This window comes from Brachyhypopomus gauderio, chromosome 10 (assembly GCF_052324685.1).
Source record: "Brachyhypopomus gauderio isolate BG-103 chromosome 10, BGAUD_0.2, whole genome shotgun sequence".
Lineage (NCBI taxonomy): Eukaryota > Metazoa > Chordata > Actinopteri > Gymnotiformes > Hypopomidae > Brachyhypopomus > Brachyhypopomus gauderio.
In genome coordinates, this window is record NC_135220.1 from 1090406 (window position 1) to 1107905 (window position 17500).

Sequence of the window (17500 nt, forward strand, 5' to 3'; positions counted from 1 at the left end):
CCAACAAGGACGTGCGGTGATGTGGGGGGGTTGGGGGGGGGGGTCCGTCTGAACCTGCCAGTTTGGCTCAGCGTTAGCGTGCGCAGTAATGTCCAGTTAAGGGCCCGTCTGCAAATGGGTTGTGACAAGAGCTGCTGAAAAAGGAGTCTTTTCCTCCCATTCCTCTCGACTCTCAATCACCATTTAAACGCCTTGACGTCTTGACATAATTCTGCAATAATTATCACTCCTCTCCTCAGTCTGGACACCAGTCAGATTGGATCTCATCACTGGGTAATAATGCTGACCAACAATAACTCTGTTGTCTGTCTGTCCCTGTTTGTCTCTCTCTCTCTCTCTTTCTGTCTGTCTCTCTCTCTCGTGCTATCTCTCCTCAGGAAACGGACAGCATACTCAGGCAGGCCGGTTTAATCCAGTTCAGATTAAACAGGAGCCAATGGACACCACCTCCGGAGGCTCGCAGGAGTGCATGCAAGAACACACCCTTGACCTGAGCAAGAAAGACCACAGGTAAGGCCCAGATCCGGCCCCGCCCCCAATCCTGCTCTGACCTGTCCTCACCCCAGAGCAAGCCCCACCCCCAAGCCAGCCCCTCCCCCCCCAGGCTTTATGTCACCCAGTGCCCAGCCATTCTGCTCAACTCTGATTTATCTCTGGAATAATACTGTATTGTGTTAATTAGTGTGAGTGCTCTTGTTAAAACCCTCTCACAAGGTGGGTCTGCAAAGTGGTCAAGTGGTGGATTTACGCACCATCGCTCTGTCTGTCTAAAATGCACCCTTTGCACAAATCTATCACACAATTGTAAAGATTTACCCATATTTTTTTTCATCTGCTTTTTTTTTTATAATACACGTCAAGTATGAAACATGGCATGCTATTCATTTAAATGAAAGGGTATTAGTGCAAACCTTGATTTTAACCCCGCCCCTCCAAAACACAAACTCAGTCAGTTTTCAATGTGGACAATCATCTTATTTATGTGTCTCTTTTCCATTTCCTCATTAAATATTCACACACTCAGAAATAAATAATAATATTTACTGTTCCCATGCAAATCTTGCCTAAACATTGTTCATTTTGGTTGTTCCAGTAATGAATCAAACGGACACCCCGCACCGGGAAATACATCTCTTTTATCCTCACTTATGAATAAGGTAAGATCCATCCATCAGGCGCTTTTCGTCTCAAGACAAATTAGCAACACACAGAGGGGCCTGTTTGTTTTTTTTAATGTTTCACCACTAATAAGATGAGTTTGTATCATTTAAATTTTCCGGCCATTTTTCATGGAGTGTAATTTCAGCCCTACCGCTCACAAATTAATATAATGAAGCCCGAGTTGGATGCCACGCCAGATATATAGAGATGTTTGTTTTTTGATGAGCTGGTTTGAACTCTGTGTGCGTCTCCCTCCTCCTCTTCCTCTCCCATCCGCTCTGTCTTTATTTATGGAGTTTGTAAATTATTTGATTAAAAAGTCAGCAGGGAGAAAAAAGAAGGACTCCATGTCACCCTCATTTTTTAAAAAGACTAAACGTTACTGGGCGAATATTTAAATGTTGTGTGTTTTTGCGCAGATTAAAATGGACATTGTTTTAATCATACATCTTTTTTGACGAATACAAATGTCGTGGTGTACGAGTTCCATTACATTCGTGATTTAAAGAGGTATCGGGCGAGGTTTTTCCCCAGGGCTCAGCACTGTTCAGCTTTCTCTCCCTCTCTCGCCCACCCTTGTACCAGGGCTTGTAGTAGCTAAAGCACATATATGTGTTCTGGCACAGAACAGCTCTTGTGTACTGCAGGGGGGGTGCTGGGTTGTGGGAATGGCCTGCAGTTCTCAGCCCTCATGGGTGTCTTTAGGGCTCAGGTCCTGCAGTGCTTGAAACACACCCCAGTGCTCTCCGGGGACCCTCTGCGTAGGTGTGTGTTGACCTGCTCTCAAGTGGAGACTGATTGCGTTTGCAGCAACAGTTGTCACAACATGCATACGCACGTGTGTGTGTGTGTGTGTGTGTGTGTGTGCGTGCGCTCACATGGTGTGGTTCGTTCTGTGTACAGATGACACAGGTGAACCCCGGGTTCTTCGGCGCTCTGAGTCTGAAGTCCGAAATGCCGGGGGGCCAGGCGCCCGACGCCTCTGAAGCAGCCCAGTATCTCAGCCGGCTAATGAAGAGGTCTATTCCAGAAAAACCCGTGGAGCTTTGGAAGAGCTACCTGCGCAGGTAACGCTTCAGTTCTTCAGTCCCCTGTGCTGCTACCAGAGTGCCCACGGCCCTCTTCCTCCGTCCACTCGTTCATTTAATTAAATTTGCTGCTAAGAGCTTCTGTTGAAGATCTGCTATATTACTGTCCACGATTCTCCACTGCCTTCACCATGTCTAGTTTTAGCCAAGACGGCTTCTGTGTTGTGTCATCGTCACCCTGTTTGATGTCGTATGTCACCTGGACCTGCTGTGTGAGCCGTTTGTGCAGAAAAAAAAGAACAAAACATTTGGTCAGGACAAGTGTTATGATTATGCGTTTTGTGTTAAAGCCCAGACGAAATGTCACAGCAGCTGCTGGTCCAGGTCTAGTGGTCTCGCACACTCAGACTCTCTGAAGTGAGACGTAGCAAGCGGGCCCGAAGCATCGGACCGGTTTATTCACCAGCGCCGCACCTTTGCTCTTCATTTCACTCCCATCCTCACGAGCTCTTCCGTTTGCCGTGCGCTGCAGATACGACACGGACGAAGTGTGCGATGCCCAGTGTGACTTCCTGCAGAAGGTCCACTTCCACTGCGTGGTGGAGGACTGTGGCGCTCTCTTTAGCACCGTGGACGGAGCCATCAAACACGCCAAGTGAGACTCGCTTTCGTTCCCTCCCGCCCTGCCGTTCTCGCTTTTCACACTTGTCTCGTTGTACGTTGTTACAGTATCGTCACAATGGTGAGCCGCGCTAACTGCTTTGCGCTGGGATCTAATTGGATGTAATGCTGTGTCTGTCTCTCATTAGCTTCCACTTCAGAGCCAACCTAAAGGTTAAATCGGAGGCCTCGTTCAACGAGGGCAAGGACTCCAACGAGGGCGGCCTCACTGCCCCCGGCTCCGCCGTGGCCACCACGCCCCCCATGGAGGTTCCCGGCACGGGCGTGTCCGGGGGCTATGGCTCCTCCCCCTCCCTGTTGGCGTGGAAACAGCTTGCGGGCTCCATCCCCCATCTCCCGGCCTCCATGCCCAACATGGCCGCCACGTCGCCGCTGGCCACCACCTCGCTGGAGAACTCCAAGCCTCAGGTCAAACCTGGCTTCCTGCAGTTCCAGGAGAAGTGAGTGGACCACGGTTAAGACCACAGCTCCTCAGCGGGACACAGGATTGTAGCGTCTACGTTCACCACATCCCAGTTCACAACTCACCTTTCTGGTCATTTTCTCTCCACCAGTGACCCTTGCCTGGCCACCGACTGCAAATACTCCAACAAGTTCCACTTCCACTGTCTGTTCGGTAACTGCAAGTACGTGTGTAAGACGTCGGGGAAGGCCGAGTCCCACTGCCTGGACCACATCAACCCCAACAACAGCCTGGTCAACGTGCGAGACCAGTTCTCCTACTACTCCTTGCAGTGTCTGTGCCCCAACCAGGTGAGCTGGGGCCACGTGCTCGCTGCCTTCGCTACACACCACCTTTTAGACCGCACGCGGGACTGCGCAGTCTCACAACACCCATACTTTAAGACAAACAGGACGGTGTGGATGGGCAGAGAGAGGAAAAAACGGATCCTTATAATTAATACAAAATATTCATGTGATCTGATTAACTCATGGGTAAAGAATTAAGATGAAAACACTTAAATGCTCCAATGCAGGAGGGGAGAGAAAAAAAGGGTCTAAGCTTTTCATCAAAAATGTCATCATTAATAGAACAAAGCTCTCTTCTCCATTCCTGTGCCCTTATTTGGAGCCAAACACGTTTAAATTAATTCATTTATGCGCCCTATCCCTGCTCTCCCCCCCACTCCTCGCCTGAGCCGAGCAGATCCTGTTTGTCTGCTCCTCAGGGAGACGCCACTCTGCAAACAGATGGTGGTGTGGAAGCAGGTTACACTGAAGGGAGGAATGTTCTTACCTAAATGAGTCGATGACGAGTTCTATCAAACACGGGAGTCTCCATGTGATCCAAACCAGTAGCTTTTTTTCGTGATGGTTGCTGCGAATGACCCAGCGGTCCGAGGTTTTGACACAAGCGGCCGGTCAGTTAGAACCCTTGCGCGAGATGAACGAAGAGAAAAGTAGATTTAATACGAGGACATAACCCACTTTCTTCACTCTCAGAGGACTAGCGTGACAGCTTAACTGAGCCCGTTTTGTTTAAAAAAAGATGGTCAGTTGCATAATCCTCACAAATGAATTCAAAGTCAAATAATTGGCTGTGTTATAAAAGGCCTTCCAGGGGGTTCGTGCAGGAGAATGTTCTGTGCCGGTTGTTAAAGATGGCTCGGTCTACTCCCGTGCGAGTCACCTCTGTGTGTGTGTCCCCCCCCCCAGCACTGTGAGTTCAGGATGCGGGGCCATTACCACTGCCTGCGGCCGGGCTGCTACTTCGTCACCAACATCACCACTAAGCTGCCCTGGCACGTCAAGAAGCACGAGAAGGCTGAGAGGCGTGCGGCCAACGGCTTCAAATACTTCACCAAGAGGGAGGAGTGCGGCCGGCTGGGTAAGTTCCAAGCGCAGCAGGTTGGGGGGGGGGGGAGAGACAAGGATGACCGCCATGTCTAATTTGCGTTAGCCTATATATTCCACCGCTTATATCCCACACACACACACACACACACACACACACACACACACACACACACACACACACACACACACACACACACACACACACACACACACACACAGCTCTTATTCTTTCAGTCACTGGCTTCCGATGAAAGACACATGTCTCCAGACAACCTCTGACGTGATCTGACCTCCCTCGGCCACCCCCCTCGGTAGCGGTTATTCCATTAGTGCCAACGCAGTAGTGGAGGTTTTCTTTGGGTGTCTGTAGTAACCAGACACCGACGTCGAAGTGCCCGACTAAGCCGTCGCTGCATTTCAAAACAAATAAGTTAGGCCGTAAAAAAAAAAAAAAAAAAAAAAAACGGGTGCGACAAAATTGTGAAGTAGGGAAAATCTTTCATCTAGATCGAAATCGGCCAGAGAAAAATGGCGTCGGCCTTTTTGTCATACATTAATACTTCAGTATTTATAGTAAGCAATCAAATGGGGGGGGCTGTTTTCTTGGGTATATTTAACCTGTCAGGAATGAGCAATTACACATGTTTGTTAATTACTGGGCCTGTCTAGCTCGCTCTGTTTGGCCTGTTCTTTTTCAAGCCTCCATCATCATCACACAGGCAAATTGAAAGCCCCCCCCCCCCCTTCCTCCCTTCCTCAAGGAAAGGAGAAAAGTTTTTTGTTTTTTTTTACGGTAGAGGGGGGGGGTGACCCTGGTTAGTAGCCATGTTGTTCCCCTCATTGTTTAGCAAGTAAAAAAAAATAAGGCCAGCGTTACCAAAGCAAGCACCGGGATCATAAAGAATTGATGGTTCAGCTGCCCTGTGAGGGTGGTATCCATGGCAGCAGCGTTAAACCGCGCGCCGGTGACGTTGTTAGCAGGGCGCGCGGGCACAAAGGGCCTTGATATTTCAGCGTGTCGCTCTTATTTGCTGAACTCCGTTTAAAGCGCACCGTCCGTGTTTACAAAAGCGACCCGACGACAAGCAGCTAGTCACGCCGTGTCACAGACGCCATGGTTACGGACAGGCCTGCCCACCTGCCCCGCGAGTTTCTCCTTCAATTATTTTTTTTGTGTGCGTTATTCACAATAAAATTATTACCTTTCTGCATTATTTGATTAACCCAGAAAAGCAGTCGTTTAATTTGAAAACATATAGCAATTAAAAACTGTAGGGCTTCCTTATAAAGGGGAGACAGGCAGTGGCAGTGTGGGGGGGGGGGGGGGGGGGGGGGCCTGAACAGACACAACATCAGAAGATAGGTTGTGAAAAATGAATTTAATATGGAAATAATTGTGTGTTTACTTTGGTTTGCAGGGTTGTGCATTATTGCCTCTCCAAATGCAGAATGTATTTATGTAAATTCCAAATTGAATAAAAGATGTCATTGTAATAAAGAACGCTGCAGGTCTAATCCACGATGCTGCACTTTCTCAGTGTGACACTCTTGTGGGGGGGGGGGGGGGCATAAACACTGGACTCATCTGCCCCCCCCGCTCCACCTCGGTGTGGGCAGCCGGTGTGAGGTCGTCCCTCGTTTCACAGGCTCTTCTGTGTGTTTGCTCTCTGGTGAAGGTTGCAAGTACAACCAGGTGAACAGCCACTTCCACTGCATCCGCGAGGGCTGTCTCTTCTCCTTCCTGCTCAAGCACCAGATGACCTCCCACGCTCGCAAACACATGCGGAGGATGTTGGGGAAGAACTTCGACCGAGTCCCGTCCCAGGTGCGTGCGGCCAGTTCGCCGGGTCCCGTGGACGCCTTCGTCAGCCCGTCGTTGTTTTGAATAAGGAATACAAACACGGGGGAGTTTGGTAGAGTCTGTGTTATTATATCTACATGCTTTGATTTGTGGAGTAGGAAGAAGCAGGCAGGTCATTGATGAAGATGTCTGATTAGTTTCTCTTGCATGTCACGTAATGGAAATTGCTTTGCAAAAAAAAGGCTTTGATGGACCCGGTCCGATAACAGGGGCTCTATTAGCGGCTTGTGAATTTGTGCACTTCTGTGGTCCTGTTGACTGAGCTGTGGGTGTCTTTGTGTCGTAGGTGGTCCGTCACGGCCACCAGTCAGAGGAGATGCAGCACATGTCCGGTCTGACCTCGACCGGCGCCATGGCCGGCCTCCCGGGCCTGGGCCCCAGCTACCCAGGCATGATGGAGGAAGGTGATGACTACATGGACTACATGGGTGGGGGCAGTCCCCTCGGCCTCTCCTCCGAGTCTTCCAACCAAGACCGCAGCTGCACCAGCACGCCCGTGGGCAACGACAGCTCCCCCGCAGGTGAGGAGCCGCCCCACCCGTCTGGCGTCGCGTTAACGAACAGCACGTCAAACTACGCCGTTCGCTCATGACAGCCAGAGACACACTGCAAGCTTGAGCTCGGCCCTCGCCGAGAGGTCTCGCCTCGCTGACCAGTGGGGGGGAACCAGGGCGTCTTTGACCCGTAGGCCCTGGTGAGAGGAGCTGATGGTAAAAGCCTGCCCACTCCTTGCTCCCCCCCCCCCCCCCCCGGCATCCGCCGCTCATGAACGCAGCGACTTGTCTGCGAAGCATCAGAACTGGTGAATGTTTTCCACCGTAATGACACTCATCACATTATGGAGCAGTAAACGTATTATATAGTGCCCCACTCACCCTGCTCACATTAGTGCCATCTCACCCGGCTGACACACAGTCTCCACCTACACCACGCGCTCGGGGGCATCCGGGGACAGCACACCATTTCTCTGGGCTTAAATCTGGGCTTTTGCTGTTCAAATCGGGTCTCTCCTGCGTTGGAATGATTTTTTAATGTGCGCACCGTTTAATTAAAAAATATGATCTTTCATTCTCATCACTGTTGCTTTTGGCTGGTTGTCTGGTTTGTTTCTTTTTCATCGCCATTTGCCTTTGGGTATTTCATTTTTGATCTCTTCCCTTTCTACCTCCCAATCCCCTTGTGTGTCTGTATGTGTGTGTGTGTGTGCACGCGTGTGTGTGGATGTGTATGGACCTGTTTGCCTCTGTCTGTATGTCTTGTCCACCCCCCCTCCCTGCCAAACCCCCCCCCCCCCACTCCTCTCCCTGGGCACCTCCTCTCTGTAGGACTGGCCCTTACTTCTGCTGCTCCCACCTCCGCTGACACTCCTCCCACCTCTCAGTCTGCACCTCCACCTGCTCCGCCCGCTCCACCCGTCCCACCCGCCCCCCAGGCGCCGCTCCAGTCTCAGCCTCCATCGTCTTTCCCTCCGGCTCTCCTGCGGCCCCCCCTCCCCTCTCTCCCGTACCTCCTCTCTCCATCCTGTGTCTCATACTCTCTGCTCAGCACCTCTCTCGGAGCCGCTCGGAGCGTTGTCATGCCAACCAACACGCCAGCTTTCAGCCCCGTCATTGCCGCTCCGTCTCCGGTTAAAAACGACGTCCCGATAGTGCAGGACGCCGCAGGTACACACCCCGCCTCCGACAGACCTCCCATCCCGCCTCCGACAGACCCCCCACCCCGCCTCCGACAGACCTCCCACCCCGCCTCCGACAGACCTCCCACCCCGCCTCCAACAGACCCCCCACCCCGCCTCCGACAGACCTCCCACCCCGCCTCCGACAGACCTCCCACCCCGCCTCCGACAGACCCCCCACCCCGCCTCCGACAGACCTCCCATCCCGCCTCCGACAGACCCCCCGCCCCGCCTCCGACAGACCCCCCACCCCGCCTCCGACAGACCTCCCACCCCGCCTCCGACAGACCTCCCACCCCGCCTCCGACAGACCTCCCACCCCGCCTCCGACAGACCCCCCACCCCGCCTCCGACAGACCTCCCACCCTGCCTCCGACAGACCTCCCATCCCGCCTCCGACAGACCTCCCACCCCGCCTCCGACAGACCTCCCGCACCTCCAGAGCATACAGGCTCGGTCCTGAACGTGTTAGCCGTGTGTCTGCAAACTGTTCCAACAACTTCCAGACACTTTTGGTCTGGGGGGGATGAAAAAAAAGCTCATTACATTATAATGCATGCACTATCCCTCTCGCAGATTTTTCCCCAATTTGGCAACCTCTGTTAAACAAACCTGTGGACTTGTGCTCGGCTTTTAGAGAGTTTGTAGAGTCCATGCGGGGCACCGTATGAGGGACCTTGGCTGGCCGGCCTCCCATCAGCGGGTGTCAGTGGGCCTTCGGTCCTCACTGTCCCAGCCGCATACGGGGGTCCTGCAGCAGACACGGTGACTAGGGGATGCACCGATTCACGTTTTTCACTTCCGATACCGATTCAGATATCTGAGGCTTAGTATCGGCCGATACCAATCCGATACCGATCTGATAGAGTAAAACAGTGCTGAATCGACTTAAAACATTTTTTTAGTCGTTACATTGAATGTAAAATAAATAATACCAAAGAACCCGAAACTGACAAAAACAATAGGTTCACAACTTTGGTCAAACATGAAAAAAATAAACTGCAAGAAACCTTTGAAATGGTTCAAGAATTCTAAATATCATTTTAAATAAGGAGATGAAATAAGAGAAACAGCAATACCTATGCGGATAGTTTGCTAGCGCAGACATCACGCAGAGCACAAAGCATGCAACGGCCAGAAATATGTGTACTATCTCTTTAAGGGATCGAGTTGAATACGCGTAAGGAATATTATTGTTTTTTAGCTTTCTGCCGTAGACCGAGACCACTGCTCTTTATATTATTCTTTATTTTATTTCTGTAAGTAACGCATTCAATGAGCTTTGGACAACTCACTAGTTCATGTATGAACAGTCAAGTAGTGCTGGAGCCCAGCTTTATTTTGGTCAACCAGCAAATAAACGGACTAAGTGTAATACCACCAGCGCGAGTACTAGTCAGTGATTCACCTCTCCTCTGTGTGCTTTGCCTGGTAACTGTCCAAGTTCACTTCTATCCAGGACAGAGTGGATATTTAAGGTTGAACTAACTCCGAAAAGCATTACAAGCGTAGAATTAGACTGAATTTTTTTCTGTTTTTATGGATCGGTCACATTGTCACCGATACCCGATCTAGAGTTTTTTCCAATATCGGGACCGATACAGATATTAATATCGGAATCGGTGCATCCCTAACGGTGACCTCCGTGACCTCGGCCCGCTCGCCAAAGCACGAAGTTACACGGCCAGGAAGGTTTTTTTATTTAAGTTAGTCCCATCGCTTTCACAGTTATGTGAGCAGGTGCACGAGGCCTGCTTGTCCTCTGCTACATCGCAGCACGGACTCACGTGGTGCGTGCAGCAAGTAGGGCGAGCGTGTGCTCTGTGGTGATCGGACCCGCCCCCTCTCTGCGTTCCCTCCGTCTCCGCAAGCGTGTTTTTTTTTTTTTTTTTTGCTCAAAGCCAGAAATAGCAACTCCAATGCTGCTTCAGCACGGCGGGCCTAATGTGTCACTCCTCTCCCCGTCTCTTCTCCAGGGAACACCATCTCCATCCCCGCGGCGACGGGTGCCAAGAAGCGTTTCTGGATCATCGAGGACATGTCGCCGTTCGGCAAGCGGCGCAAGACGGCGTCGTCCCGCAAGATGCTGGACGAGGGCATGATGCTGGACGGCTTCCGCCGCTACGACCTGTACGAGGACTGCAAGGACGCGGCGTGCCAGTTCTCGCTGAAGGTCACGCACTACCACTGCACGCGGGAGAACTGCGGCTACAAGTTCTGCGGGCGCACGCACATGTACAAGCATGCGCAGCACCACGACCGCGTGGACAACCTGGTGCTGGACGACTTCAAGCGCTTCAAGTCGTCGCTGAGCTGCAACTTCGCCGACTGCCAGTTCTCGGGCAACAGCACGCACTTCCACTGCCTGCGCTGCGGCTTCCGCTGCACGGACAGCACCAAGGTGACGGCCCACCGTAAACACCACGGCAAGCAGGACGTGATCAGCGCGGCGGGCTTCTGCCAGTTCAGCTCCAGCGCGGACTGCGAGGTGGCCGACTGCAAGTACAAGCTGAAGTGCTCTCACTTCCACTGCACGTACCCCGAGTGCAAGCACACCGTGGTGGGCATGTCGCAGATGGACTCACACAAGCGCAAGCACGAGAAGCAGGAGCGCGGTGAGCCCGCCGCCGTCTCGCCCGGCCGCGACGGCCACCACCACCACCACCACCATCATCAGACGGGGCTGGCCCCGCCTCCAGCCTCCGTGAGCCTGCGTTCAGCCTCACCCGGCGCCCAGGGCCTGGGTCACGGCACCACGATCGCGTACCTCCCTACGGGAGCGGGGCCCGGCGAGTACCCTGACCTGCCCCGCTCGGGCATCAGCCTGGACGGCTCTCTGAACCTCGGCACCGACGTCAGCAGCTCGCTGTTCTTCCTGAAGGGCGCCGCTGGCCTGGGCCTCGGAGACTCGCTGGACCTGAGCAAAAAGCCCATGTCCACCAGCCCCGGCTCCATGGCGACCGCCTCCGCCACCATGGGCCTGGGAAACCTGCAGGACGACACCACCGGCACATCGGGTGACCCCGAAGATGACCTGTCACCCGAGGAAGAGCCCGTGCACGAGGAAGAGGACGACGACGATGACGAGGAGGAGCCAGAGGAGGACATGAACACGGACTCGTATGACGATTCCATCGCTGAACCGGATGGAGAGAAAGACAATGGAGAAAGTTTCCACGCTTCCATGAACCACGCCGAGACTTCCCGACTGGAGAAAGAGGAGACCGACCTGTGATCCAAGCTGCACGGGAGCTCGAAGAAACAATCCCTGTAAACTATGAACAAACCCGAGTTTGAGGGGCCTCGTTTATCATGCTCAGAGACACCGCAGATGACAAGAAAATAACAATTACGCAAGCAAAGGGAAGGCCCAAAATGATTTATTATGATGTTTACAAGATGACCAACATTATTAATTTAATTATGCATTAAAAAATGAACAGCGAAACAGACAGGCGAGGCCGTCTTTTACACATGGGTGGCAATGTAAACGTTTTCCTACACATCAGTCTCTTTTGTGTGTGCGTGCATGTTTGATTTTAATTTATTCTATTTCGTTTGTTACTTTTTGTGTGTGAAAAACAATATAAGGAAAAAAACTAATCTATATATATGAATATCTATATACAGTAGATGTGTGTGGATGTTAATATACATTTTAAGTGCGGTCACAGAACTGTGCAATCCTTGTACCAGTTGAAAGAAATGGCACGCTTTGAATTCAATGGGGAGCTTTTTAAATGAATGTGCTAAAACAACAAATTCAGTAACATCCTGCATTATTACAACTGTTATAATAATTATAATAATAATAATGATTATTATTATTATTAGTGCAGGGGCCCGCATCAATGCTTAGGTTTAGAGGCTTTTCCATTTAACACTTTTTTTAATGCTTATTTTTCAGTGATCACAGTTCTCACGTTAAACATTGTGTCATGGTCAGTTGTGTCATAGACCCCATTCCATGTGGACAGTTCAGCTCCGTGTCACCAGGACAACCAGTGACCAGAGACCGCAGGTTTTAGGCCATAACACATTTAACTCGGTGAGCGCATCACATCCCATGCTAACTCTTAGTCTTCCTTTCTTCTCGTCTTTTCAAACGTGGACCCTCTAGGCATTGAGTCCCGATAGTGCACTCTCCTGTACGCGAGGTTAGCGTGTCCGGTCTTCTGTTTAAGACTTTTTGTTACAACTTTGCTCCACCACGTCACCGTTGCCGTTTTGTTTTTCGTTGGTATTGCCATTGCTGTCGTTGTGGCAATACTCTCCAGTTGTACGGGCGTGACCAGTCTGAGCAGAGAGCCGCAGGTCACCGGAGGGTCCTGAAAGGTCCTGAGTGCGTGATGGTGCTGCTGACGGGAGGAGGGGGGGGGGGGGGGAATAGTGACCACTCCTCTGCTCTCTTAACACGTGTGATCGAGTATCCAGCGTGCTCTCTGAACGTGGGGAAGCTCTTGTAGCTTGTAGGTGTTTCTGTTCTCTTCTTTTTTTTTCATTACAGTTTCATTACAGGTGTAGCATGATTTTTAAAAAATGTTGTGAGTAACAGTTGGGAGTCGATGGATGAAAGTTCTTTTTTTTTTTTAGAAGCCTCATATGTTTGATATTAAAGGAGAGACTTTCTTAGCTAAGGACAGATGGAGACATGGAGGATGATGGAGATTGATGGAGGATGATGGAGGAGTAGCCATATGGATGGGTGAAGCTCCAGAAGTGTGTGTTTGTTTGTTTGACCGATACAGACAGAAAACAATGTTTCAAGCTTTGTTTTCTCTTTATAAAAGCTGTGGTTGAGCATTTATGACTTTATTTAATATTTATGTGACCTTGCAAAGAGAAAACTTTAGGGTGTCTTTTGCACTTTTTAGATTCATTTTTACCTTACGGAAATACGATGGCGATATATCTTTTAACAGGGAAGTTGCTTTACTTTGTCGTTTTGTTCACTTTGCTTTTATGCACAAATAATTGTCTGTGTGACGAAGACCTGTTGTTCCGTGTTTTATTTAAAAAAAGAAAGAAAAAAAAGGACTGATTTTCTTTGCTTCTGAGATTGGATGATTTCAATATGAAACAGGCACACCTGAACTGTCTAACGAGTAACACTAATGATGACTGTAAATTAAATGAATTCTATACAGAGGAAATTACTGCAGTGCTCCGCTCCAAATTACAAAGAAAAAACAATGGGTTTTGTTTGCCTGGCTTTAGCTGAAAGTGAGGGATGGTGTTAGAGGGAAAGTCTAGGAAATGACAGGAAAAGGAAATTACAGTGAATTCTTTCTTAAACATGGCTTTGAAAGAACTATCATAATATAGGTAATTAAACGTATAGATGATTATCTTCAAAATATTGTTCCAAGAGGGAAAAGGTTGTATAGTATTTTCTTCTGTAAAAACTATATATGAACAAAAAATGCTCTTTGATTAAAAGCTTCCTTTAAAAAAGACCATAAAACCATAAAGCAGAAATAAAGAATAAAAGGTTAATTATTAAAATAACAAGAATAGTTTGCTCATGTGTGTGATTTTTTTTAAACTATTATTCTTCTCATGGTTTCCCCATAGAGGTAGCCGTTTAGTGGAAATCAGATCTTTTAACTCTTCGTAGTTAAGAAACAGTGAAGCTCCATTTGTACCACAAACCTTCCCATTAGCTATCACGTTTTTTCCAGGTTGTGCAACATTCAGAGCGTACAGTGGCGATGTGTATCTGATATCTGATTCATTTACTGCCATCCTCAGTTTTGTCATTCTTTTTTGTGTGATTTGTTTTTCGTTTGTAAACCTGTACTCTGCTTACAGCATGACTCGTTCACAGGCTCTCTGCTCTCAAATGCAAGTCGGCCTCATTCATGTCCCCTTGCATTTTCTCAAAGAAAAAAAAAAGACAGAAATGATAAAAATGGCAGTTTGGCTGGGAGATAATACTGTGCACTTGAATACATTTTATGTGTGTAAAATAGCAGGATTTGTAAAAAGTAAAAAAAAAAAAAATAAAGGAAATATAATTATTATAACAACGCAAATGTACTAAGCAGTGTTTTAGATCGTGGTGTTTTGCTTGCTAAGTTTGTTAGGCTGTGGATTCATCCACGGCTTTCCCAGGATGCCGAGCAGCGTGTCCGAGAGCCGTCTGGGCCCGAGGTCGAGGGAAAGGCCCAGGACCGAGCGGGAGGATCAGAACCGTTGGCACTGCCGCGGGTCCGGGCAGCTTCCAAGCGACGTGTGGCTTTTTTACTGCCCGCAGTCGAGCTCTGGTGGATCCCCAATACAGCCGCGAAAACGGCAGGCGTCTCGGCCGAGTCTGCACGGAGATGCCGCTTCACCGGTTCTGCGGTCCAGGTGTGGCAGTCAGGCTGAAGCGGTCCTGGGGGCCGGGCCGTGTGTGTCAGGGTCCCTGATGGCCAAGTTGCTGACTCACGGTCCCAGCTGGTCCCACTCCTGGCCCCTCCTCTTGCTTCTGATGTGTCTTTAAATAAAAAAACAAGTGAAGCCGCCACCACCATCTGTCCGCCAGCTGGCATCCTGCATGTAGTCTTGGGGAAAAAAATATAATAATAATAATAAACATGAAAATCATATTATACAAAAACCAGACGGAAGAGACTTGCAAATCCTGCGGCGGCCGCTGCCGAAATGACAGATCATTTTACTGTTTTAATGAAGAAATAAAGCGAAGAGAGAAGAGTAATTGGATTACGCGTCTGCTTTCTGTAATGTGGGGGGGTTACTGAAGAACAAACAGTAAGAGAACAGGATATATTGCTCTCCAAAAGTGATGCGTGCTTTAGACCCAGCGTGCAATATGTGGGCCAGGAAAAGAAACGCTAAAGTCATGGACGGGCGTGTCCGGGGTCAGCGACAGGTGTGTTGGGTATATGTGTGGAGCACCTGCGAGACACACGAAGCCCTCAATGGCATCAGTCAATTCTCGCAGTCAGAACAGCTGAAAATAAAACCCGCTTTAACCAAAACAGCAACTCTCTTACACGGGTAATGCACTCAAAACATCTGTCCATCCAGAAGAGGACAACATGCTAACTAGTAAAATGTGGACGCTTTAGTGTCCTTGTGGTGAATGGAGCTTCAGGCACTACCTGCACCATCCCTGCATGTTGTGTTCATATTAAAAGTCTCACTTTTCTGAGTTTTTGCTCAGATGGGATTTTTACGGTTCACAGTTCAGTTCGTAATTGCAAGTGAACTGTATCTGTCTGTCATGTGAACACATCTGTCCCCAGAACCTGCATTCATGTGCACATTGATACATTTTTTGCAAGTCATCAGCGTCATTGCCAACAAAAACATTGTATTTGTTATCTGACTCGTGGTATTAAAACCAGCAAATGGACCAGGGCTGGCTGATGATGACTAAGTGCATGAAAATAGGCAAAATCCACTCCAGTCCGACTGAAAAATTTCTGATTAGAAAAGATAAGTGACCACACAACCCAAAAGAAAGTCTGATTTGTGTCACATTGAGGCAAAAAAAACCCCTTTCAGTTTGGTTGATGGTTGATGTAGCCTAAATGCACATTATAGAAAGCTTAAGCACATGTGAAAGTATTTCCGGATGTTTCTTGCTAAATGTAAAACAGGCCAACGTGGTTCCTCTGCTTCTGCTACACTGAGACATGTTTAATTCGGTTGCCCACATCACCCATCCGCCTTGCTGCTGTTTGCATGGTTTTGTAAGTTATTCTGGCTAAGAGCAATTGCCAAATCACTAAAAGTAACTGTGAATGTAAATGTAAACGGGTTAAAGGTGGCACCGGGTTGGTTCTTGCCAACGCACTACTGTGGCATTACTGGACTCAGTGGGTTCTGTGCCATCTCTGGACAGCTCCTCCTTTAATCTTCACTACATGCTGTTATTTTCCTGTTCCCACTCTTGGGGGTCTATTTTTCAGGGGACCTTTGGTCATAGATTAAAAAAAGGATCCATCAAGAGACCTCGTGCTTTTGGTAGCAGCTGTTGTTTGTGTGTGTGTGTGTGTGTGTGTGCGTGAAAAATTAAGTTCTGAGACCCTAAAGGGAAAAGAGAATTGGACACACATTCGGCCAATTTATAAGACCTTATTGGAATCAGTGTCATATGCCAGCCATATACAAATTCTGTTTCTTTCTCTGTTCCTGTGTTGACACAACATGAAGCAGAGGATATTGTTTAATATTTCCATAGGCTCAAGTGAGAGACGGCAGGACAAATATATTTAGCCTTGTACTTGTAATCATCATTGTAGGTCACACACCAGTTCACCGGACAGAAGACAAACTTGTCTCAGTTTCTGATAAACAGGCGAACAGAATTCGCCAGACGACTGAACCGCTCCTTAAAGTAATGTTTACCAAACACACACCTGTCAGAATCATGCAGGTTTTTGCTTGAAGCTGCACAGCTGTGTATTAATAAGAATAAGCAAAGAATTTCATTTTGAGGACCAGTCATTGACACATGAGTACACTTAGAAAAAAGTCTGTGTGACACGTTCTCATAACAAGAGAGGAGATTTTGCATCTGTTTTTGTGAGGTGAAGGGTTTGCTGTATTTTTTCAGTCTTGAGAAGTCTGTTATTTGTTTTATGTGCTGTGAACTGTAGTAACTAGGCACATTATAAAATGTGACTGTTGATGATTTATAAACATTCGGATGTCAATCTTTTGTGCTTACACTATCTACTGCGAAGATGGAGAAACCCGTCTGTTTTTTTGATGTGTAGTAGACGTCATGACAGATTATTCATCCAAAGTGCATCTCTAACTCGCCAGAAATGAAGCAACAGCACTAAGCAAGTGGCAACAGGAAAGACGTTCATGAAACCTTCATCTGGCTGCGGTCCAGGGGGCCATTACGTTTGATGTAGTTTGCTTAAAACCAAGCGGCCGTCTCTGGGGTAAAAGAAAACGGCTTCAGCAGTTTATACGTCTGTGCCAGAGAGAGTGCTGGGAAGAGCACGGCACACAACAGTAGCAGCAGTGTGGGTTCAGAGGAATTATTCTACTGCTGGGGTGGGCATGCATGTGTCTACACACACACACACACACACACACACACACACACACACACACACACACACGCATGCATGTACACATGCAAACACACCCAGAGGAGCAATTGTGCTCCTGTGGGTGGGCAACAATGCCCACGCACACACACACAGGACCCATTTTCTTGGCAACTGAAGAAATTCTTAAGTGCTAGTCATAAATAAAGTCATAAATTGGGTTAATTTGACACGATTCTGTAGAGAATCAGATGTTGGGGGTTTTAGCAGGGAAAGCCCAGCG

The 17500-nt window shown here is 48.8% G+C and overlaps 1 protein-coding gene across 9 annotated transcripts in view; it reads left to right on the forward strand.

The window, feature by feature from the left end:
* The window catches only part of casz1 (castor zinc finger 1), a 149103-nt gene extending 134829 nt beyond the window's left edge, over positions 1–14274 (forward strand). For 7 of the 9 annotated variants that reach the window (XM_077018491.1, XM_077018490.1, XM_077018488.1 and 4 more), the window contains 11 exons: positions 378–510; positions 1094–1157; positions 2065–2228; positions 2722–2844; positions 2999–3310; positions 3425–3623; positions 4527–4698; positions 6344–6492; positions 6815–7049; positions 7854–8192; positions 10180–14274. In XM_077018491.1, the coding sequence (XP_076874606.1) occupies positions 378–510; positions 1094–1157; positions 2065–2228; positions 2722–2844; positions 2999–3310; positions 3425–3623; positions 4527–4698; positions 6344–6492; positions 6815–7049; positions 7854–8192; positions 10180–11438 (3149 nt within the window). In that variant the 3' untranslated portion in view covers positions 11439–14274. The remainder of the gene's footprint in view (positions 1–377; positions 511–1093; positions 1158–2064; positions 2229–2721; positions 2845–2998; positions 3311–3424; positions 3624–4526; positions 4699–6343; positions 6493–6814; positions 7050–7853; positions 8193–10179) is intronic. The other 2 variants (XM_077018494.1, XM_077018495.1) reach the window with 1 other exon arrangement.
* Positions 14275–17500: the final 3226 nt, after the last annotated feature.